Source organism: Vipera berus (genome assembly GCF_964194415.1).
Source record: "Vipera berus genome assembly, chromosome: 2".
NCBI lineage: Eukaryota > Metazoa > Chordata > Lepidosauria > Squamata > Viperidae > Vipera > Vipera berus.
Window position 1 is genome coordinate 58,141,956 of NC_138203.1, and position 24,394 is coordinate 58,166,349.

The 24,394-nt window shown below is 37.2% G+C and overlaps 2 protein-coding genes across 2 annotated transcripts in view; both read left to right on the forward strand.

The window, feature by feature from the left end:
- Positions 1-10,658, forward strand: part of ADAMTS19 (ADAM metallopeptidase with thrombospondin type 1 motif 19) — a gene marked incomplete at its 5' end in the record, with an annotated part of 123,768 nt that extends 113,110 nt beyond the window's left edge. Inside the window, 3 exons of the mRNA XM_081316933.1 lie at positions 2,457-2,609; positions 8,625-8,802; positions 10,088-10,658. Of these exons, the coding sequence (XP_081173059.1) occupies positions 2,457-2,609; positions 8,625-8,802; positions 10,088-10,239 (483 nt within the window). The 3' untranslated portion in view covers positions 10,240-10,658. The remainder of the gene's footprint in view (positions 1-2,456; positions 2,610-8,624; positions 8,803-10,087) is intronic.
- A 4,833-nt stretch (positions 10,659-15,491) lies between these two features.
- MINAR2 (membrane integral NOTCH2 associated receptor 2) lies at positions 15,492-23,501 on the forward strand (the record flags this gene model as incomplete). Its single annotated transcript, XM_081318866.1, has 3 exons — positions 15,492-15,653; positions 19,935-20,177; positions 23,325-23,501. 3 exons carry the CDS (start codon positions 15,492-15,494, stop codon positions 23,499-23,501), a joined length of 582 nt encoding a protein of 193 aa, XP_081174992.1.
- Positions 23,502-24,394: the final 893 nt, after the last annotated feature.

Here is a 24,394-nt window from a genome sequence, read left to right on the forward strand (position 1 = left end):
GGGCAGCCACTGAGGCACTGGACCGAGTTGTACCCTTGCGGCCCCTTATCCGGTGCAGATCCCAACGAGCTCCATGGTTTTCCGCGGAGCTCCGGGAGATGAAGCGTTGGAAACGGGGCCTAGAGAGCTGCTGGAGGTCCAGCCAATCCGAATCCGACCGGTTGCGGTTAAGAACCTATATTAGGTCTTATCTCGCAGCGATGAGGGCGGCGAGGTGTAATTACTTCTCTGCCCTCATCGCGTCCGCAGATAATCGCCCAGCCGCCCTGTTCAGGGTGACTCGCTCCCTCCTTAATCAGGAGGTGAGGGAGGATCCCTTGCAGGGACGCGCCGAGGAGTTTGGTCAACATCTGTCGGATAAAATCGCTCGGATTCGGACCGGTTTGGACTCCAGCTGGGCAGAGTCTGACGATCAGGACACGGGCGGTCTTGTCAATGTTATCTGGGAGGAGTTTGATTCTGTGACCCCTGATGAAGTGGACAGGATTATGGGGAGGTTGAGCTCCACCACATGTTTATTGGATCCGTGCCCTTCCTGGCTGGTTTATGCAGCTAGGGAGAGGACACGAGGCTGGTTCCAGGCGGTGATGCCCTCGCTGTGATGTCCCGTTGCCTGGAGGCGGTTCGGGTCTGGATGGGGAGGAACAGACTTCAACTCAACCCTGACAAGACTGAGTGGCTGTACATTCCGGCATCCCGGGACATTCAAAATGTTCCATCGCTTTCTATGGGGGGTGAGTCTTTACCCCCCGTGGATAGGGCTCGCAACTTGGGAGTCCTCCTAGATTCACGGCTTACCTTAGAAGATCATATAGTAGCCGTGACTAGGGGGGCTTTCGCTCAGGTTCGCCTGGTGCGTCAGTTGCGGCCCTATCTAGACCGGGATGCCCTGTGTACGGTCACTCATGCGCTCGTGACCTCTCGTCTTGACTATTGCAATGCTCTCTACATGGGGCTTCCCTTGAAGACCACTCGGAGGCTCCAACTGGTACAGAATGCGGCCGCGAGAGTTGTCTTGGGAGTTTCCCGGTACTCCCATGCTACACCTTTGCTCCGCGAGCTGCATTGGTTACCAGTTGTCTTCCGGGTGAGGTTCAAGGTCTTAGTGATGGTTTTTAAGTCCTTACATGGCATGGGTCCGGAATACCTCGGGGACCACCTGCTGCCGGTGTCAACTCCCCTCCGCCCTGTGCGTTCCCACAGAGAGGGCCTCCTCAGGGTGCCTCCGGTCAGAGAATGCCGGCTGGTGGCCCCCAGGGGGAGGGCCTTCTCTGTGGGCGCCCCGGCTCTGTGGAATCAACTGCCGGTTGAGCTCCGGATGGCACCGGATCTCCGCTCCTTCCGGCGCGGGTTAAAGACCCACTTATTCGAACAAGCTGGCCTGGCCTGATGGGAAGTCAACTTAGGGTTTTAATTATTTGTATATTCTTACTGTTTTATTTTGGGTATTAATTTAATTCTTTTTTAACTTTTGTACTTTTGTATTTTTATTATATGCCCTGTTCACCGCCCTGAGTCCTTCGGGAGAAGGGCGGTATAAAAATTTAATAAAACTTAAACTTAAACTATTTCTATTGGTTCTAGTGTATTGGAATAAAACAGTGTTCTATACCAAGATAAAATATAACAAAATAATTAAAATGTCAGGGCAGGAGACCCCTCCAGATTTTGATCCTGCTGTCTCTGACGTGCACAATGCCATTTGGGAATCAAGAATGGGACAGTCCTGGAGGCAGAGGGCTTTTGAATTAATCAATACTCTGACCTATTTGGGTTGCATCAAATCCAGACATTGAAAACCACCAGTCATTCCATCAATGGGCCCAGGCTTGATGATCTACAACTGGGTTTCATCAGCCTATTGATCATACCATATCTAAATTTATGGTTTATTTATCCCAGAGTTTTTGTGTAAATGTTATTAAGAATAGATATCAGGCCCAGCCCAAGAATCACAGAACAATCCTGTCAAAGTTCAGCTCTTTATTTGTCCACACCATGTAGACCGAATCATTCTAGATTAAAAACTAACCTTAGCAGGTACAGTTTACTCTAGAAGATTCTAGAGAATGGCCATCCTAAATCCCTTTCTCACCAGAATCTATTCTGCTTGTGTAGGATTAGAATAACTGTAATGAAGATTGGGAATATTCCCAGCTCCTAACCTTTGCAAGAGGCTCCAAAGGATACAGTGGTCAGCTAAGAAGCATGAGATATTTACTCCCTCGTTCACATATTTATTTATTTGCTTTATTTAAGTGCCTGAAACCAGCCAATGTCTAGGTGACTTACAGAAACTTTTGTCAGAAACTATGTGCTAAGAACAGGATAGAAATCAGGGCTGTGTGTCAGTTTTACAATGCTGGTTTTGGGTGATATAAAACTCTGGGAGTTGCAGCTCCAACAGGTTGGGGATGCTGGTGAAAGCTCTGAAACATGTTTCCATCTTCCTACAGTGCTCTGTAAAATGTGGCAAAGGCATACGGCATCGGACTGTAAGGTGCACCAACCCTCGGAAGAAATGTGTTTTGTCCACAAGGCCCAGAGAATCAGAAGATTGTGAAGATTATTCCAAATGTTATGTCTGGAGAATGGGAGACTGGTCAAAGGTACAATATGTTTTTTTATGAAATTATCAGTACTAGACTTTGCCAAATACTGTGCAATGTATTTTTAGTGAAGGAGAAAGCCTGAATAAAGAAAATGAGAAAAAAACATAAGATTATAATACTGATGTATTCTGATTTAGCCATGAAAACAAATTTAAATGTACTGTATACAGTATATTAGAGTTATGAATGTCCTTCAGAAGGCGTTTGAAAACATGGAAGAACTATTAAATTAGCTTTTTTCAAATAGTTAAATCAGCTGCATCTTTTTTCCAACCTTGTGTAGCTGCTTCAGGAACCCGACATACGAAGGATTTGCACAGGCCTTGCATAGATTCATTCTTTACTGATTACTGTTGGTATAAACTTTCTGTTATTTCGCCATTGTGTTTTTCAACTCCTTAGTTGTCAGCTTGTTTGTTCATACCTTGTGTGTCTATGATTTCAGTGGACTGGGACAGGATAGTCACAGAATCACAATTACAGAATTAGAAAAAAACCTGAGTGTGGCAAAACATTATGGCGAATATGTTTTTATGTTGCCAGACCTTGGAGAAAAATTACTAAAGAAATAAACTAATCTTTGTGTGTTCAGATGGGGAAACACCAACCCTTAGAACATACAACACAGACCAATATGAGTCTTATATATAGAAAAGCATAGAATAATATGAATTTTACACAGTCAAAATATGTGGTGGAGTCATGGAGAACCTATAAAACAATTCTGAGTGGCAGGAGACTATAAACACTACTCCCTGTTCTCTGTCAGTGCTGACAGAAAATTTACCAGTCCCTACGACTTTAGTTGAATAGAAATGACAATTACACAGCTCTTCTCTAGATCTGATAGTTAATTCTTTAACATACACATAGTCTTGTACAGCTACCGTAAATGGGACAAGCAACTCGGTCATTAAGTAAATCTGTTGCTAAATGAAACCACGACTGTGGTTATGATCTTACTTCCCTCCTTTACAAACCTGTGAAGGTGGTAGATGCAAGGATTGATCTACTGTTGTAACTAATCGCTAAATGAGGCAGTCATTAAATGAGGGCTACCTGTATGGGTACAAGCATATAACTCAGACCTCAAGTTCATTTCACGGTACGTTGCAAACCACAAAAAGAAAACAACCACGGTGATTTTATTGTTAAGTTCTAATATTTGCAGTTGTTCTGGACACAATTGCAAAAGATTTAAAAAATTAATTTCAGCACTGTTCTGGCTACCCCTGAATGTTAAAAATGCTTTCTAGATTCATATCCCTGAAATAGGTTCCAAATACCCAAAGGTCATCTTGGAACAGCTTTTATATTTAGTAATATTTTATAGCTGTATAAGTACATCTGGTTGTATAATAGGTTTCAAGTCCTGGTTTGTATCCCAGGCTCTCTAAAGGCTAGCCAATATTGCATGTGTTTCATTTTACAAAGTATTCTGTGATATTTTTTTCCCCAAAAAAGACAATGACTGATGGTAATAATTGTATTCTGGCATAACGATCTAAGTGGAAATTATATTGTATGTAATTAGTGTAGACTTGTTTTCAGTCTTACAGAAAATCTTATTAATAAATGCTGTTCATGTCAATTGGGAAACAAGTATAAAAGCAGCTTCTTGCCTATAAAAATCAGATTTTCATTGCCTCAGTTGTATTTAGTTTCCTTTTGCAAAATAAGCCTCAAATTATATGTAAAATAGTATTTTTTACTTTGAAAAATAAAAAAAAAGTTTTAGTTAAATTTCCAAGTTGTGGACTTGGAAATTTAAATACTTATCAAAAGTATTGGTAGAGATTCAGAAAAATGATAATGGGGATTCAGAAAGCGCATGTGGCAGAGACTAGATGAGAGTGGGGTTTGTTAGCTTCCTGTTAGAAGAAAGAAACAGTGTTAACGAGTCGTATGTATTATGCATTCATGTAATGTAGAAAAATCCTTCTCCCTAGTCTGATTTGCAGTGAATAATAACAGTTGGTTATCCTGCTTGATAAGTTTTAGAAGCCTGGACAAACTAAGTGTGCTTTTAAAATCTATTCTGCTGCATAAAGCAGGTTCTTTTCTTGTTTATGTTTAAGATATATCAATAATCTATAACTTTTAAGGTCCTGATCTAGTTGAGTTCAGGAGATTGCTGGTGGTCTCCAACATGCCTTCCCCCCCCCCATGTTCTCTGTGTTTTGGAATAGGGGATTTGTAGTTTTTAACTAAAGCAATCATTTGTTCTTGGAACAAATTGTTCAAACCTCTGTTGTTAACAGTGGTACAGATTTTCACTCTCAATTGAAGCTTTTTGTGAAGATCAGTTGAAGCAGTAGGTGTGAGCTTAAATGGACTCCAGAAGATGGTAGAGGACAGGAAGGCCTGGAGGAACATTGTCCATGGGGTCGCGATGGGTCGGACACGACTTCACAGCTAACAACAACAACAACAATGAAGATCAGCAGTGATTGTAGCTGAAGAAGACAGTTTAAATGCTATTCTTTGGCAGGGAAAGCTGCTTCCCTAATTTTTCCAGAGACCTGCTGGAAGAAACTATGACATTACATAATGTCCTCAGCTTTTAATCCAAGCCAGGAGTGTCAAACTGCTGGCCTGTGCCCACCCCGAAGCCACGCCCACCCCATTGCCGGCAATGCAAAAACAGTCACAATATGTCATGACAAGTCACGTGACGTGGAAAGTTTGACACCCATTATCTAAGCATTTTGTACTTGTTTCAAAATATAGTCTTTGGAAAATTCAGCAAAGAAGGAATCTCAAGTAACATTTCATATTATCTCCATGTGATTAGTAGTAAATAAAAACTGAAATAGGTTATATTGCTTTTGCAAGAACACACCAAAACCTGCATGTTTTTCTATCATCACCTTCTTTGTGGAATATTCTTTTTTGTATTCTTTGACAAAAATACTCTGCTTGGATTGTTGCTTAGATAGGTTTTTAAAACATTTAATGCTGCATGTAGAGGTGCAGAGTAAAAATGTTTGTGGTTATTAGTGACTTCCGGTTTGCCATTGTGGCCACTGTGGCCGCTGGAAGGCGAGCTCCATCTTCCGCGTTCAGTTTCACTCCTCTGGGGGACCCTGGAAAGGGTCGAGAGTTGCCCTGTAGGGGTGATAAGCAAGGAGGGAACCCCCACTTGATCGCGGGAGGGAGGCAGCCCTTCCACTTGATCAAGGGCAGCCCTCCAAACCAGCGGGTGAAAGACTGTCCTTAGAAATATGGCTCATCAGTAGACTGCAGATAGCCAAAGTCAAACTTACCACCAGGCACTTCTAAAGCAGCGCAGATGAGACTGGCTGAAATCTGAACCTCTCTTCAATCCTAAGAATTTTTTTTCCTGTAAAAGCTGCCCAAAGTATCTTCCCCCCTATGAGAAGAGAGGGAAGGGAGCTTCTATCCCACCCTCTAAGAACAGTGGCGACTGACTATCCAGGGGAGTTAAAACACTGAAAGAATAACCTGGATTTATATGCTTCTAAAATTTGGGGACCAAAAGATTTCTTATCTTTACTGAAGTCTTTGGTTTTTATTTATGAAAAAGAAATAAAATTGGAGAAAGGATTATTAAAAAATTTGGACTTAAAAAACTTTAAACGGCATTGATGACATCTTGTGGCCAAGTTTGATATTACAACTTGTTATTGTCTAAAAGGAGACTTGGCTTGAAGCCCAGACCATAGATAAGACTTTTTCAGCTTTGACAAATATAAGCTGTGAGAAGCTCAGCTGTGTTCTATACTCAGTTATAAAATTATTTTCATTCTCTGACTTTAAAGCCCTCAATTTAATACACCATTAAGAGAATATGGATGAAGACCAGGAACAGATTCTTTTTACGTTGAAAGCAATACATGAAACCATTCTTTCAGCTTGTTATGAAATAAGAAAAAAGAACAAGATGTCAGCCTAGATATATGAACCCAAATTTTGGCTACAATTAAAGAATCAACTATGCAGAAGATAACAGAAGAAGTGGAAAAATTGAATACTATGACAGAAGATTCAACTGACCAACAAATATAGTCAATGGAAAATCCAGAAAAGGGACTGACAACACTGAAAATGGAAAAGACTTTCTATATAAACCAAAAGAAACTTGAGGAGCAAGAAGAAGAACAGACCAAAGGGAAGACAAACATATCAGGACAACTATGGGGATTTGGAATAATAGAGAGACTATTCGCTAGTCCTTCCAAAAAAATGGCGACTGGATGGTCTCTTTTATTTCAAATAATATATAAAACAACAGAGGGAGATCAATTTGATGACTTAAAAGCACTGACATGACAGGCGAACTAGCAAAGGAAGAAACTCAGAATAAGGCTGAAGAAAATTGGGGTTTTGATTTATTAGAGAGGATTTTATATTACTAATTAAAATAGAATATACTCAAATAGATAAGATGTGTATTTTGAATACTAGATTTTGTTATGAATTGAGATAAAGAAAACTTTGGTCACTTAAAACTTGGAAGTATAAATATTAAAAGTTAAATTTGAATATTGATGGGAAATTAAAAATTGGAGAAAACAAAAAAATAAAATATTGATTGTCTAAAGATTGAATGTAAAAGTAATTAAGATATGTATAAGCTAAAAAATATTGATAAATGTAATAATGTTTTTACTTAGTTGATATAAGAATTGTATTGGCTTAAATATGAGACAGTAGATATTAAGGGTAAAAGAGAGGAAATATTTGATGTTGAAATAAGGGAAATTTTGGTCATTAAATTTAAGATTTGGAAATTAGTTGAAAATAAGGATGTTATACTGTATTATTAACTAGATAGTGTAAGATGGTGGGAAATGGAATATATTCAAATAGATAAGATGTGTATCTTGAATATTAGACTGTTAAAAGCAATTCACATTATGAGGTATATGGTTTTTATATGTGACAATGTATTCAGAGGGCAAACAGAATTTAAAATGATTTAATGAAACCACATGTGACCTACTTAAAATGTACTGCAAAGAAAGGTATGTTTAGGCGCAAGGCATGTTTACACATTACAAAAATGTACTTCTTTGTACCAAATTCTTTTAAGTTGGCAACTTGTCTTGCTGTTGACACCAACTGAAAAGGCTTGATATTTACAAGAGAGAAGAAAATTGATGAAAAGCCACACAGAATTCTCCTGAGGATTCTATATAAGCAATAAACCTGCAGATTGCCACCATATTATATGGACCAGAGTGGCTGATACAGTTTTTCATAAAATAATTTAATTTAGTCTGTTTGTGTAATGTACAATGATGATTTTCTATCTGGATTTTATGGTGTAATAATGCCATAGTGTCAAAGTTCACACTGGATTTAGTAAGGTTTTGTTCCATTAAATCTTGCTTTCCCAATCTAAAATTGGTCCTCTGTAAATTTTTAGGGGATCCCACTTGCTGATCAGTCCTTCTTCCTTGATAGTGAGCCTTTGGAATATGAAGGTTTTGGCACTGAAAAATTTATTTTGACATTGAAGTGACTTGCAACTGAGTGAATAAATGTCAACTGCAATTCTGTGGGTGCTCTTCCAGAATTTGTACTTCTGTCACCAAAGAAAAAATGTGAATTGATATGCCATTTTTTAATGTACATCATGCCAGCAATGGGGAAAAAGCTCCGATACATCACACGACATCACGTGACATCGCGAGTTTGACATGTCTGATGTACACCTTCGCATAAAATTGTGTTAGGGGAAATACATCTATGACTTCCAAAGTGATAAAACAGGATCATTCCTGTTTCAAATTGTTAAGCCACAACTTCATTCAACTTAGGTGTTCCACATTCCACTTTATATTTACTTATTCCATCCACGATGAAATAGCAACCATGATACTGTGCCCGATATAATAGAGATCATGTTATTTTTCTGATTGTTTTATATCTGTTCTTAATAATATAATTGTCATTTCTTAATATCTAGATTGAGGTAGATTTAGTTTTTTGGGCAAAAAACCCACACATTTTTCCTTACGTAAGTGTATATTATATTCTTTGAAGTGTTCTATCACCTGTGGAAAAGGAATGCAGTCACGGGTCATCCAGTGTATGCACAAGATCACAGGAAGGCATGGCAGTGAATGTTTCTCCTCTGAAAAGCCTGCAGCCTACAGACCTTGCCACCTGCAGCCCTGCAATGAAAAAATTAATGTGAACACAATTACATCACCTAGATTGGGTAAGTGACTGCAAAGGTCATATGAAGATGCTTATTCTGGTCTTGTCCTGCCATTTTCAAGTTATGTTTATCCAGTTCCTAAGATCAAAATTCTGGCTTCTTTTTACCTCAATTGTGAAAGCAGCATTAGGTCTATGTTCCAGATAACCCATCTGACTATATTGATCTCCAATATAGTCTCTGTGTCGTAAGCATACTATATGCGAACTATTTGAGAATTATAAATGTACCATATATGGAATCATCCTTATAACAGTCTAGATTTAAGAGGCTCCTATATTGCTCTCTCCTCAATCTAGTAGGTGATAGGTACTTTTGGATTCAGAAGCAAAACCCACATACAGTAAGTAAGAGTGTTAAGGAATATTTATTTATACTGGGTGGCAATGAGACCATCACAAGGTTTTTAGTTGAAAATAAGAACTATTCATCCTCCTCTATACATATGTCTCATGCAAAAGACAAGACAAAAGAGAGTATAAGCTTTTACTAACATAAATACTTGCTTAATTTTGTATTCTGTACTCAACAGTTACATGGAAATGTAAATTCTGCGTACTGTGCACCTAAGGGAAAGAGATATATACCACTATCCAATTCTTCTTTGCCAATCTTATGGTGAAACCAGTATCATTTCAGTTCCTTAGATGGGTGATAATATACAAAGATTCTAATAGAGACTTCTCAAAAATGGTCATCTGTTTTTTGCAGCAAACGTTTAGAAGCTAGTCTAGATGGTGTTAAGTGATACTGAAGCCTAATAATTTGCTTAAAAGTTTAGCCTTTGTTTCTACATTTCTAAAACTGTTTTTATATTTTAGTTGTATTTCATTCTTAGCTTCTTGTTTCATAACATCTTATCAAGTACATTTAAAAAAGATAAATAAATGGCATTTTTGTCCAGTTTGTAAGGGCTACCTACTTTGCATATGACAGATCTCTTGGGATCTTGCATGCTATGAAACAAAGCAATAATTTCCCATCTCAGTTCTGGAACTAGATATTTTTGGAAAATAAAAAACAGCTATAGCCCAATGTTGTGTTCAGAAATGTGCCCACCTGCCCAGGAAAACAAGGCTAATAACTAAGGCAGCTAAAACATCAGAGAGCAGGATGTTATGAACACATCCTTATCTATTTTATTTAAATGATTTTATTGATCTATATGTTTTTTGTAATTAGGCATGCTTACCATAACAGCTATTTTCTGAAAATGCTCATAATATTCTCTTAAAATTTCAAATGAGAGCCATAGTGATATCTGTGGTTCTGTTTTATTTCTCAGCTGCCTTAACATTCAAGTGTCTTGGAGACCAATGGACTGTATATTGCAGAGTGATACGAGAGAAGAACCTGTGTCAGGACATGAGATGGTATCAACGTTGCTGTGAAACATGCAGGGACTTTTATGCACAGAAGATGCAGCAGAGGAGTTGACCCGTAGCAGGCAGGCTCGTGGGCTCTCAGCTTTTCACAATCACATTATTTATAAATTCACACACATTTCCTCAAACCAAATATATCAGATTACATATAATTTAATCAAAGTAATTTATTTTTTGCCTGCGCAGACATTTAAAAAAATGGTTAAATAGCTTTTGTTTGGGTTTTATGATCAGAGTTTCCATAATTAAATTTTATATGAATTATTTTGGATACATTTATGAGACTTTTTCTAAAAAATACTATTTTAAATGTTTATATTCAACAAGGTAAGCAACTATTTTGGCATCCTTGCTATTCAAAAGAGAAGTAGTGCAGTACTACAGATAGATGAGTTTGCTAGTCTTGTTCACTTGAAATCAAAGGCACTTAAGCCTACTAAACTGCTTACTGCATTGGATAATAAACTATCATACTACCCTGAATTTATTTTCTATTTAGATGAATAGTTTTTTCTGTACTGTATATGGAAATGAAGTCATCTTTATTTTTATTTTGTTTATATTTTGGTGCTCAGAGTCAGATTGACTCCAGAAATTTTGCAGCAGGTTTTGGAACTCCATTCATACTTTGTAAAGGGCCTTATATAACATAAACTGTTCTTGGAAATGTATTTATGTAGCAAGTGTAACACTTGACTCAGCACATCCATGAATATAGCCAGTTTCCTAGGCTACATTTTCATTGTTGTTCCATCAAAATAATCACAAGAGTCAATTCTAGGAAGTTGTGGGTAATTTTCATCAACCCTCTGTATCATTTTATATATTTTCTGTATGGAATGTACTCTGGAAATTGTTGGAACACCTTAAGTTGGCAAGAGCTGTGTGTGCCCTTAGAAACGTACTACAGGAAATTATCTACTGTAATTTATAAATCTTTATATCAAAATTAGACAAACATGGCAAAGTAGGCATTTTAATCATGTGAACATATACTTGAACACAAGTATTGAAGCAGTTAAACACTGTAAAGATTTACACTGAATCTCTGTTGCACTCCTTTATGTAATGTAGAAAAACACCTTTATGAACCTTGGAACATCTTTTGAAAGAAGTCTGTGCTGTTTTAACATGTCATTTGCTTTTAAGTATACCAAGCAAAAGGCCGGTGACTAACTTGCAAAGTTCACATGTAATTTTTGGGAAATTTCTTTTACCAATGGGAGGATCCGAATGCTTACGATGAATCAGGCTACATTTTCAGGTTTTTTTTATAAAAACTTATAAGATACTTCTGTGATAAATTGTTTCATTAAAAAAAAGTTATTAAAAATATACTTTTACAATTTTGTGAAATGTGAAGAAAACACTTTCCTTATGAAATTTTGTACATGAATCACTTGATTTTTATATTTTCAATAAATATAATTAGAGATGTATAAATATATATATATTTATAAATTCCATTTATATACCTTTTCTTATTCCTTAACATCTGTTTTCTATTCATAATAAAATCAGGACAGGGAGGGGGGAAAAAGCAGACACTAAACAGCAGAAGCTGCCTTACTTTGAGTTATACTAGTGGTTCAGACACAGAATTAATTCCAAAATTCACTGGAAATAATTACCGAAGAACTATAGATAATTTTACTTTCCAACCATGTGTATGTAAGGTCTTTCTCTATTATTGTGTTAAAGTGCTATCCACTGATCTTTAAATGAACTAAAAACTAAGCAGCATGAAATTTGCTGCCTCCGTTGCCGATAAATACCCTGCCTATATTGCATCTCTCATGAGTCAAACCCAGCAGTGCTGTCCTGATTATGGGTGTGCAGCACCTGATACACAAATCAATTGTTGATTCTTCTAGTTACCCTTTTTCTCCCTCTTAGCCATGTCACTACCTGATAAGAAAATCAAAATTTCCAAATCACAACACTGCCACAAAAATGGGGCAGATCTGATTGTAGGACTTTGATATCTTTAGATTCTTTCCCTTCTTCTTGCACCCCATTCTGTAATAGACCAAACTGAATAAAACAAACACAAAGCTATCCAAGTCATGAAAGGAGCTGAGTTACACGATCCACTTTCTTTCATATACTGTAGGTAACATATGGCAACTTCTAGATTCCTTCATGTTCTGTTTAGGGCTTCATTTTGGAACAACCGAGGTTGGTCTCTTCATTTCAGTATTGTACTGCTTCAGGCTATTATGCAATTTCATGCCCTCCCCCCTACCATTCCCAAGTAATTTTCTTCATGTTTCATGCACTGCTATGTATGGTTCTAGGAAAACAGTGTCAGGATGGTAGCTGCAACACTGCCTGGGGACCAGAGGCAAAAAAATTGTATGCCCACATCAGTCTGAACTTGGTAATAAATGCATCGAGCCCATCTCCCGACTTCAATTCTGACTTATTGGATGGCCAAAATCTAGCAAATTTTGTTCACATTGCAGTTATTATTGGATGCTGTCATCTTAGTAGAGAAAGCTCAGGTATAGGATGAGGGTGAAGGTTTGTTCTCTGAGCTTGTGGGTTAGGTCAATGACATCTCCTAAATTCCACTGAAGATGTTACCTAGCCTGATAACGAAATGTTCGGAAACCAACCCACATGAGAAAATATTATGTATTGTGAGTACAGTTAATGTTGTCTTGATCCTTTCTTGTTCATGACATGGAATGAAATGAAGGCATTGTGTGGCAGAAAAATGTCACAGAGACATGTTGGTTACCATGGTTGGTGCAGTTGGCAAAAGGATTATAGATGATTCTACAAGCAAAATTTATCCTAAACTACATTTGTCTCATTCCATATAAAACTTTAATGTCTAATTATTTTATTTATGTATATGGTACCACTCAACTCCAATGACTCTGAATGGTTTAGAAAAAACCCCACTGTAAAACAAGATAGCAACCTTGAAAGAGGCTGGACCTATCCTTACCAAAGCCATAAACAAAGATCCAGGTCTTCAAAGCCCTCTAAACAGCAGCAGGGTGGAAGCCACCTGGATCTCAGAGGGAAGCTCATTCTATAGGTCAGGTGCTGCAACAGAGAAGGTGTGTTTCCTGGGTCTTTGTAAATGGCAATGTTTAATCAAAGAAATCTGTAGTACAACTAGAGATAACTGTCTCTCAGGTAGCCAGGATTTACGTCATTTTGATTTATTTTTTTCAGTGTGAGAACGGGTCAGTGATATCAAAATAACGGGCATTTTTATATGTGTGCAAGATGATCCATGATAGAAGGGAGTGGCCCTTAGACCATCAAATCATCCCCAAAACTAGTTTATTTGTCCTAAGACAGTGTGGTGAACCTATGGCACGCATGCCAGAGGGGGCACTCGGAGCCCTCTCTGTGGGCACGTGCGCCTTGCTCTTTGGCTAAGTTTTCACAGGAAAAAGCCATTTGTCAAGCCCCTTCCTAGCCAAAACAAGCCTCTGGAGTGAGCGCACTGTTTTTAGCTTTGAATTATATCAAATCTGACACCATAAACAGACTAACAGATGACCTGAGTGCTGCATGTGTTGCTCTCAAACTTACAAAGCGTAAGCCAAGGTTAGACAAATTATCAGCATGCATAGAGCAGCAAAAATCACATTAATTGTTCAAAAGCATGCCGAATGCAAACTTTTACCTTTCAGTAAAAAGTTGTATCATTCAAAGCTTTGTTATTGTGGTTTTTTTTTAAAACAAAAGATGTTAATGTATGAGTTGTTTTTTTCTAAACTAAAACCTCAGTATTCAGTTTAAATTGCCTTGTTGGCACTTTGCGATAAATAAGTGGGTTTTGGGTTGCAGTTTGGGCACTCGGTTTCTAAAAGGTTCACCATCACTGCCCTAAGACAAACTTTTAATCTCTACCAAAAGGAAGCATTAATTACTGGTTTCCTTTTGGGGGCCAGAGCAAACATTGAGTTGCTTGTTAATTTATTAAATTCTAATGAAGATTTCTTCTGGCTTCAAGAAGAACTCAGCAACCAAGCATTCACAACCACTAAAAGGAATATTCAGCACATTTGTACTCGTAACATAACAACAGGTTTTTTTAAAAAAAATGCATGAATAAGCCTATAATTTTGCTAACTATTGAATACAGTTTACTGTATGTCAGACATGTCAAACACAAGGCCTGGGGGCCGGATCCGGCCCACAAAGTGGTTTCATGTGGCCCACGAAGCCATCCTGGAAACAGTGAGGGAATGGCCCCCACTGCCTTGGCCCTGGCCCAGAGACCCTCCTTCTGTCAGAGACCCTCAGATCTGTCCCACTCCTGCCCAGGCCCCAGGCACCCTTGATGTGAACGATGTAGAGCTAGCCATGCCCACCCAGTAGGCCACACCTACTCTAGCCACGCCCACCCTGGCCATACCCACCCAGCCCCTTGAGGGCAACCGCAATGCTGATGAGGCCCTCAATGAAATTGAGTTTGACACCCCTGCTGTATGTGCTCTCGTCTGTGGGAAGAAGCATGCTTATTTATATTATGTGAAATTATTTTAATTCTGCTCCTGGTTGTGAAAAAGCAGTTAGCCACACAAAAGTTAGCTCCATATAAAAGAGAAGCCTAAAATAAGGAATATAAATATATAAAAAATTAATCTATTTTGTTTCTCACTGCAGCTGTCCTATGTTGCAACCCAATGAGCAGAATAGTCCGATGCTTAGGAAAAGGTGACTGGCCATCTTCAAGCATATGTTGAAAGCAACATGAAAAAGGTCACCAAATGCCTGTTATATAATTTAATCATACAAATATTAAAACTGTGTTTTTTTTCCTAGTAGAGTCTGGCAATGTGTTGTTGCATTTAATTAGATGGTGCAGTGCATTTGTTCTATGACTCCTCCTCCCCTCCCAAAGCTATAATAGTCCTAATAAGGAACTCTCTTTTGAGAGCTATTTAGTTTCCATCTTATAGAAAGGTTATATGCCATGTCAGCTTGCAATCTGGATTACATCAAAACCATGCTGCAAATCAAGGCTTGCATCTTTTCTACTTAAATTGACTGAGTTTACTTGCCTTAAATTTTTAAACCCTAAAATGCTACATAAGAATACTGTTGCTGTAGATTCAAATCATGCACACAAGTACAGATAGCCACATTTGATGGACCCCTTCATAGCTTTCCCTGCAATTTGTGCAGGCATTAGGAAATGAGTTTGCTTGGCATCCAAGACAGCCAGTTACAATTTCAAGAAAAGCCCTATCTTTGTTCACTTAATTAATTATTGAAAGCAAAACTAGCTGCTGAGAAGAGTAACTCGGTTACACTAAAAGGTAAAGGAGAAAGATGGATTTCTCTGCATTGCCAAATAACAACAACCCTGATAAATTCCTTCAGCTCGAAGTGAAGTCCTTAGCAAAAACATCAGCCTTTTTCCAAACCTGGTTGGCAAATTTTCCAGAACCTTTTCCTGAAGAACAGAAGTGGCACAATCGAGTCTATTCACAGGTAAGTAGCTTAAGTTCCAGACTTGGTTCTAATTTGACATAATGAGGCACTGTATTCAAGGAAGAAGAATTTCCAAACTTTTGGCAATTATTGTGCACACTTCTTTTGCCCAGCATTACTTTTGTGCTTTGTCAAGAGAATATATCCAAGGAAATAGTGTCACACAATATTTTATATTTAACCTAAGGGAAACAACTAAAAGTGAGGAACTGTTTTGTTCCTCAGTTGCTACAAAATAATAATCATCTCTTTCTTCTTTTCCCCCTCTGTTTTCACCATGACAGGAGTATTATTTTGGGAGAAGAAGTATTTTAAATTAGTAGCAGAAAGAAAAGTTGTGCCAAAGTAGAGGCTTTGGTGGTTAAGGTATTGTTTAGCTGTCTTACTTGAATTGGATGAGCCCCGAATCCTGCTTTTAAAAACTTCTGTGTATGTCCTGAACCCATAATGCTCAGGTTTGCAGCCACCATTGTGATCTTTTGTTGTTCCAATACTTGGCTCACTGCTGAATCCAGCACATAAAGCAGAGGAACAAGATCTGTTATGTGTTAAGGGCCATCAAAAACAACTTAAGCATCTACAATGCTTACAATGAAAGATCCTCTAGAGTACATATAAAGTGAAACTTTCCACTTACAGTAAGTATGTTGGCATCTTGTCTTTGCCTGTCATATTTTCATGGATCTTGTCCAACAGCAGGGCACCGGTTCTACTCCTTTGACTTAACTTTTTAAAAAAGATCTGAACAAATAGCTGGATGTTATTTTTATGAAATTTTAAATACAAAGGAACTCAAGAGTTATTTGCTTGCTTTGTTTTTTACTCCAGCAATCTTGCCTACAGTCTGAAAACTTTGCAGTATCCTATAATGTCTAATGCTGTAACTGTAACTTGTTTCTATGTTTTATCACAAGATACAGACTTAATTATTTCTTTTTTGTCTATTTTTCCTCTCATAATACCTCCCATCTACCTTTTGTAATGTCTTGTCTGAAGGTTTGCATATTGTTCAGGAGCTTAAGTTAGCCTATTAAAGGTATTATCCTAATCATTAAAAAAGAAATGGAAAAAACACTACTAAGCATTTAAACTATATAAATATCAGCCCAATAAAATAGACCGGATTTAAAAGAAATCAATGCTATTTAGGTTACTACTTTTATTGTAACAGCTATAGTTAGTGAGTCTTGTAAGTCTGAGGGTACTTCCACCACTCTCACTTTATAGAATAGAATAGAATTGTTTATTAGCCAAGTGTGGTTGGACACACAAGGAATTTGTCTCTGGTGCATAAGCTCTCAGTGTACATGCAGTAATAGTGATAACCATGATCATAAACAACATGAAATACATTCATCAACAATCATAAAATACAACACTTCATCATAAATCATAAGATGCAACACTTAGTGATAATCATAGAATACTAGCTAAGCAAACAACATAAGTCATACTAGGATACTAAAAACAATATAAATTGTAAGATTCCAACAAAGCTATAGTCATAGGAAGATGATAGGTAGGAAAGATGAGGAGTATCAAAGTAATCAGCTTTACTCAGTAGTTTGACAGTGTTGTAGGAATTAGTTCTTAAGCATGGCATGGGGAAAAAAACCCTTGTCTAGTTTGCAATGCCCCATAGCGTCGTCTTAAGGGAAGAACTTGAAATAGTTTTATGCCCAGGATGTGAGGGGTCTGTTGATATTTTCACAGCCCTCTTTCTTGTTTGTGCAGTATACAGGTCCTCAATGGAAGGCAGGCTTCATGTGAACCAGGGATGGCTTATCTAAGATACTTTTTCAAGTTATTTTCTTGGCCTGTACTCAAGCCTCATTTATCTGGCCATTGGTTTGGTAGTGGCTCTTCCTCTTTTCCTTCAAGGCCATTCCCATTCCCTCTACTTTAAATAGAAAAATGTCCCAAAATGGATAGTCAAAATTATACATATATTTCAGTAATGGGATTCATTCAGAAGGATTTACTTCTAAATAAATAAGCATGGAATTTTAGCCTAGATTATTTAAAATCTTTTTTTTTACTATTTAAAAATAAAAATAATAACATTGCAAGTTCTGGTATTAAACATGATGTATACCATATGTAGGACAAATGATCAAGGATTAACAATGTGCTGGTTTTAGGACAAATGAGGTTAAGGATTTATTAGTATCAGTGTGTTTTGTATAGAAAAGGATGTGAATAATGACCTAGGTCCTGGGGCTCATTAAATCTTGAGGGTAAGCTAGAAGTTTTGCCTATGAATTTGTTTTTGAAAAAAGAGTTGTTTCTTAGAACTCAGTTCCTCACATAAATTGCATAAATGAGGCTATAGGGATGTCACAAACACTTCATTACAGTTTAATATATCCATGTGTGCTTATTTGTTCTTCATCTAGAGGTTTAGTCTATTCACTATAGAAGTGGAAATAAAGTATTTATCAACCTGTTACTTCTATTTCAAACCAAAATGTTTTTACCCAATGCTTTATTATCTTACTATGCCAGATATCAGAGAGTAAAATAAAATAATCCAGAAATAATACTAAAGTTAGCTGAGTTTTCTTCAAATGCTATGCAAAACCATATGTACACAAGTATTTCATCTTATCCAACTATTCTTACATAAATAGCACTTGGAAGTTGAAGCTCTAATAATACAAAAACATTGTTAATATTATACTAAGATGTGATTAGTTTGGAACAAGTTTATTCTTAATTATAGAGTTTCCAAAGACCTTCAAATGTTTGGGCCAAATCAATTTCCCACATTTTAAATGTAAGTATGCCAACAAAAGAGTTATTTTTTATAACCTCGGGCCTTGAACCATAGTTGAAATTACTCCAATGCACATTTACATGTAAAAATAATTAAAGATTTCTCAGAACAAATGCTGAGCAGATGTTTGAGATAAAAAATGGCAAAGTTCTCCAAGAAGTAATAACATCCTAGTTTTACTGGGCAAAATGGTGTTATTGCATTGACTTTATACACATGCATGGTGCAGCTGTATTTGAAATACCATACCAAATATGGGCGACTGCACCTCAACAAAAGAGATGAAACTAGGAACAGGGAACCACAAGTTCCAGTCCAGTCTCAGCCAGTCAAACTATTTGTCAGCATGGCCAGCCTCGTGGGTTTCTTAATGCGGCAAAAAAATAAAGAGAGACAACACTTTGTACGCTGTTCTGAGTTCCTGAAAAAAGGCAAATCCAATCCAATGAATGAATAAAAGAATGACAAGGCAGGTCAATATTATTAGTGAGGCTGCGAGTGTTGTGAACCAGAGCTTTTGGATGAATGGCAGTATATAAATGATAAGAAAATTCTGATAATTTATCTGAATACTGTTAAATTTTCCTATAAACACATTATTTTAAAATTATGCACAGAGACAAAGTGTTTCTAGAAGATTGTCTCTTGAGTCACCTTCTTACAGTACAACTCTTAGTGAGGGGATGCAAAGTAGATCTCTCTAGGCCAGGGGTAGGCAACCTTGGCTTGTGAACTTCAACTCCCAGAATTCCTGAGCCAGAATTCCTGGCTGGCTCAGGAATTCTGAGAGTTGAAGTCCACGAGTCATAAAAGAGCCAAGGTTGCCTAGCCCTGCCCTAGGCTGAGTTCACTTTGGAATGAGAGGATATACAGAAAGAATTGCAGAAAGAGCTACTAAAATACCTGGGGACTTTGAATAGGTCCATTGTGGAATGGTGCTTAGGGCTTTTTTGTTTAGAAAAATGACCAGTTCAGAGATACATCATCATCATGGAGATATGATGTATAATACACTATTGATAGTGTATTATGTATCAAAGTATGCATGACATAGATAAATATTGGTGAACCCAGGAAGTTCCTAAAACCATTTGGGCAGCCATATTGAGTTCACTGGAAAGGTGACTGCAAAATGATGGGAACTCTGTTCCTGCTAATATGCTTTGTGGAGTACCTCTTAAAATATCTACTTCAGGCACAGCTATTAATTGGTGCTTTGAAGTATTCGTTCTGCATCATATCTTCATACCAATTTTAATTTGAATACCCTGAGGGATTGTTTGATCGTACACAAAGCTTCCCTCTTATTAAAGATTCATTCATATTTGTCCAATGGTTTGACCCAATTACAAGGAGAAAACTGTGGTATTGTTTTCCTCTACAGTACCTTTTGAGTGCCACCGACTGATCATTTCTCTGAAGTAATTTCTCTCAGACTACATCCTGAGCATAAGGTTGGTCTTTAAGGAGCTGAATAATAACCCTCTTTTGTGTGTGTTTTATAGAGAGAAAAGAAAAACATCCAGGAACAGCCTGTTTGGCATCTGGCCCCGCTTCACCCAGCAATGATTGACAAAGCTCTTGGAAAGCATGTTACTTCTGTCACTTTGAAATCAACCATCAAAAATAACCCTCTCTATGATGGGGTCCTTGCGGATGATTGTTGGGAGAAAAGGAGAAATAAGCCATCATGGACAGTTCAAGATTATGATAGGCATTCCAACTCTAGCCTGCCTTACTATATAAAGGTACAATTCTTACTACTACAGAAACAATAATATGGGATTTTATGCAACTGAGAATTGACAATAAAAATGCACAATACTTAACGAATAAAAGATAAGAACAAAGCAAAAAGATAGGCTTGGGAATAGGATATACTATCCATTTATCCTTCTGGAGGTCAAAAGGTTAGACAAGACGGCCTATCTTTCACATCAAAGGATCTGTCAAAGGAAATGGATAGTGTTTCTCAACATGGCTTTGTAAGATGTCAGGAAGCAAAGGTCTGTTGACACGACACTGCTCTTCATCATTAGCAACCTGAAAGTATAGCATTACTACAAACTCCTTGATGGTTTATTTAGTATTTAGTTATAACAGTACTTAAAGTATATGTTTAAGAGCAGAAAGCAGTGTTTGTGGTTTCTTTTCCATTTACTTACATTTAGAGCCAGTTTGGTGTAGTGGTTAAGACATCAGGCTAGAAACTGGGAGATTGTAAGTTCTAGTCCCACCTTAGGCACAAAGCCAGCAGCTGGGTGACCTTGGGTCAGTCATTTTCTCAGTCCTAGGATGGAGACAATGACAAACCATTCCTGAAAAACCTTGTCAGGAAACCTGCAGGGACTTTTTCAGGAGACTCCAAGAATCAGACATGATTGAACAGAAAAAAATAAATAAATATCAATTTATTTAATTTTGATATTGATTAAAAATGGAAATGAAACCACACATAATGCTTTGTGTCCTTGAATATATTTTTGTCTACTGTTGTATGATATTTTCCCCTTCTATTGTCTTACACATTATAAGCTAACAAAAATGATCTGCTTTAAGAATGCAATGTTTGCATGTAAGACTGTGGAAGGAAAAATAGATTGAATCACTATTGTAATATTTCCCCCAGTTTTGGCAAATGCTACCAAAATCGATGCAATTTTTGAAATCATGATGGGAGTCCAGTCAAATCACCAGATTTCTTGCAATAGACTCAACAGACATGTAGCTTTTTTCTACACTGATGTCATCAAGCAGGAAAGGAAGTTGTATATTTCTCTAGGTACAAATAGGTTCTTATGCTTAGAACAGTTTGTTTTATTTGTCTTTAAAATGTTTTGACCCTTGGGAAAAAAAAGCCTTATCATCAGCCAGACCATTTACATTTTTTTCCCCAAGATTTCAAATTTCCTTAGATCTTAATTTCTTATACCATTAAAAAAGAAAAACAAGAGAAAGAATTCCATAAAGCAGAAACAAAGAAACCCAATGCATTGTGTTTAATTCTTTTGTTTTAATTGTTGTAACTCATGTGGGAGCACCTAAGCTAAGACTAGGTGTTTCAATGTTTCAGTATTTTGCAGATCAATAAGAAATTAACACACTATCAGCCATTTACCTCTTTTGGATGGATAAAATATTCCAATAGAAGAGAATATGCATAGCACGGGATTGAACTACGCTTTGTCCTCTCTTGAGCTGGTTCTTTGTTTTCAGATAATTCATTAGCCAACTAAATAATATCATCAGTACATCTGATAAATATATTTGTTCATCTAACCCAGGATTAGCCATCCATGTCTGATTAATTCCCTACGCTTGCTCAGCTCTTCTATCATTTTTGTAGTCTTCCCATATGCATCCAGTAGAAGCCATGATCATATAATTAAGTTATGATGGTATTGTGCAAAGGATACAAATTCTTCTTCCATGTCAGTTGCATCATGATGTGCATGTGCATACGATGTACATGTGATATACAAATGATATCAGTTGACCCTTTTCCCCCTGTGGAAGCCCATTCTCTCAAGGCAACACCATCAAAATTCAGTGTGATTTTTTCCCCCATTCTTTTTTTTTTAAACAAAAACCAGTTTAATAGCCGCATTAACCTATTTACTGAAGGCAGAAATTAAAAGAGATGTGAAAAAAGAGGGTCACCACGGAAAGCATTGCAACATGGGCTATGTTGTTCATGGATATGAAAAGTCAAACATAGGTTATCCAAAAAGGGCAGGATATAAATTCCAAAAGGCTGCTGCCGGCATCAACTTCCCTCTGCCCTGTGCGTTCCCACAGAGAGGGCCTCCTCAGGGTGCCACCGATCAGAGAATGTCGATTGGTGGCCCCCAGGGGGAGGTCCTTCTCTGTGGGCGCCCCGGAGCTATGGAATCGGTTGCCGGTTGAGCTCTGGATGGCGCCCGATCTTCGCTCCTTCTGTCGCGATCTGAAGACATTCTTATTTGAACAAGCCGGCCTGGCCTGATGGGGGATGGTTTGGGTTTTTTATTCTCATTTTATTATATGTATTTATTGTTTTTAGCTGGGCACATGTTTAATTCTTTTTTAACTTTTGTATTTTTGTATTTTTATATATCTGCCCTGTTCACCGCCCTGAGTCCTTCGGGAGAAGGGCGGTATATAAATAAAATTATTATTATTATTATTATTATTATTATTATTATTATTATTATTATTATTATTATTATTATTATTATTATCATTATCATTATTATTATTATTATTATTATTATTATTATTATTATTATTATTATTATTATTATTATTATTATTATTATTATTATTATTATTATTATTATTATCCACCCCTCCATCTGAAACCTGAGGCGGGGAGACAGTCTGATTTTATGCTCATGGCTAAATTTGGCTACTAGTATGCAATATGTATTGGAAAGAGAGATGTGATTTATTACAGGTAGTCCTCGACTTACAACAGTTCATTTAGTGACCATTCAAAGTTACAACAGCACTGAAAAAAGTGACTTATGATCTGTTTTCACCCTTACGACCATTGCAGGATCTTCATCAAAATTCAGACGCTTGGCAACTGACTCATATTTATGATGGTTGCAATTTCCCGAGGTCATGGGATCCACCTTTTTGCAGCCTTCTGTCAAGCAAAGACAAAGGGGAACCAGATTCACTTAATAACCATACTGCAAACTTAACAATTGCAGTGATTCACTTAACATCGGTGGCAAGAAAAGTCGTCAAATGGGCAAAATTCACTTAACAAATGTCTTGCTTAGCAACATAAATTTTGGGGTCAATTGTGGTCGTAAGTCAAGGACTGCCTGCATTAAGTATGCAGTGATACCTCAATTATGTCCAGTCATGGTCCATGCATAAGAAAACTCAAATTAATTTTCTTGTAGGAAAATCCAAATGATTTACGGTACTGGATGGAAGATGTTTACACTCCAGGATATGATACTTTGTTGAAAAAGAAGGAGAGAGAAATAAAACGGTCTAGAAACTGTCTTATCATGCTCCTTGTATTGCTAGCTGGTATCATGATGGCTACTGTAGCAGCCTGTATCATGTTGATCTGATGAGCCAAATCCAGCTATTAAAGTTTATTGCACAATACTTTCCTTTTTCTTTTATGTTTGTTTGACTCAAATGTTACTACTGTTAAGATCAATTAAATAAATCAGCCTTGCTTTAATTTAATGCTCATGATTTCAGAAGGAACTAAATGCAACAAACTTGATCTGGGTCCAGTTTTCTAATTTGCTTTTAACCAATGATCTACAAAATCTCCTACAGCAGAGCAATCTAAAATCAACAGGTGATGGTGGCTTTACGTTTACATTTGAGGAAAAACATTGGCTAATGAATCAATGTAACATATATTACAAACTTTCTTTAGAAGTAGTTTGGAATCGAAACTATACTGCAAATATAAAATGCCCACCTGTCATCTGACTCTCAGGGTATTGATCTGATTCACCCATTTTTAAAATAAATCATGAATTAAAGCTCACTGTATTATGTGAATCCAACTACTTGTAGTAAACTCAGTCGTTGCTTTTTATTTATTTATTATCAGGTATATATAGCTGTCCATCTCACAAATGTGGCTCTGGACAGCACAGTCAGCGAGCAGTCAACTGAAACAATTAAAATTCTGATATTGATTTTCAACTATTACAAATAAAAATAGAATACAAAATAAATAAAAAGCTGCAGGGGAATGGACCAGCATTCTTTGTACAATAAAATCATCTTGCTGGTTCTGAATTTCTCTGAGATTCTCAAGCCTGCTTAAAAAAAACGAGGAGGTTTGTAAATGCTAATTAGTTTGGGACCAACTTTACTTCAGGGGAAAAGATGTTCCACAGAGCAGGTACCACAGTAGAAAAGGTCTGCCTTTTTGGTCTCATCAGATGAAGCACTTTAGCACACAGGATCTGTAACATATCCCTCCCGCTGGACCTGATTG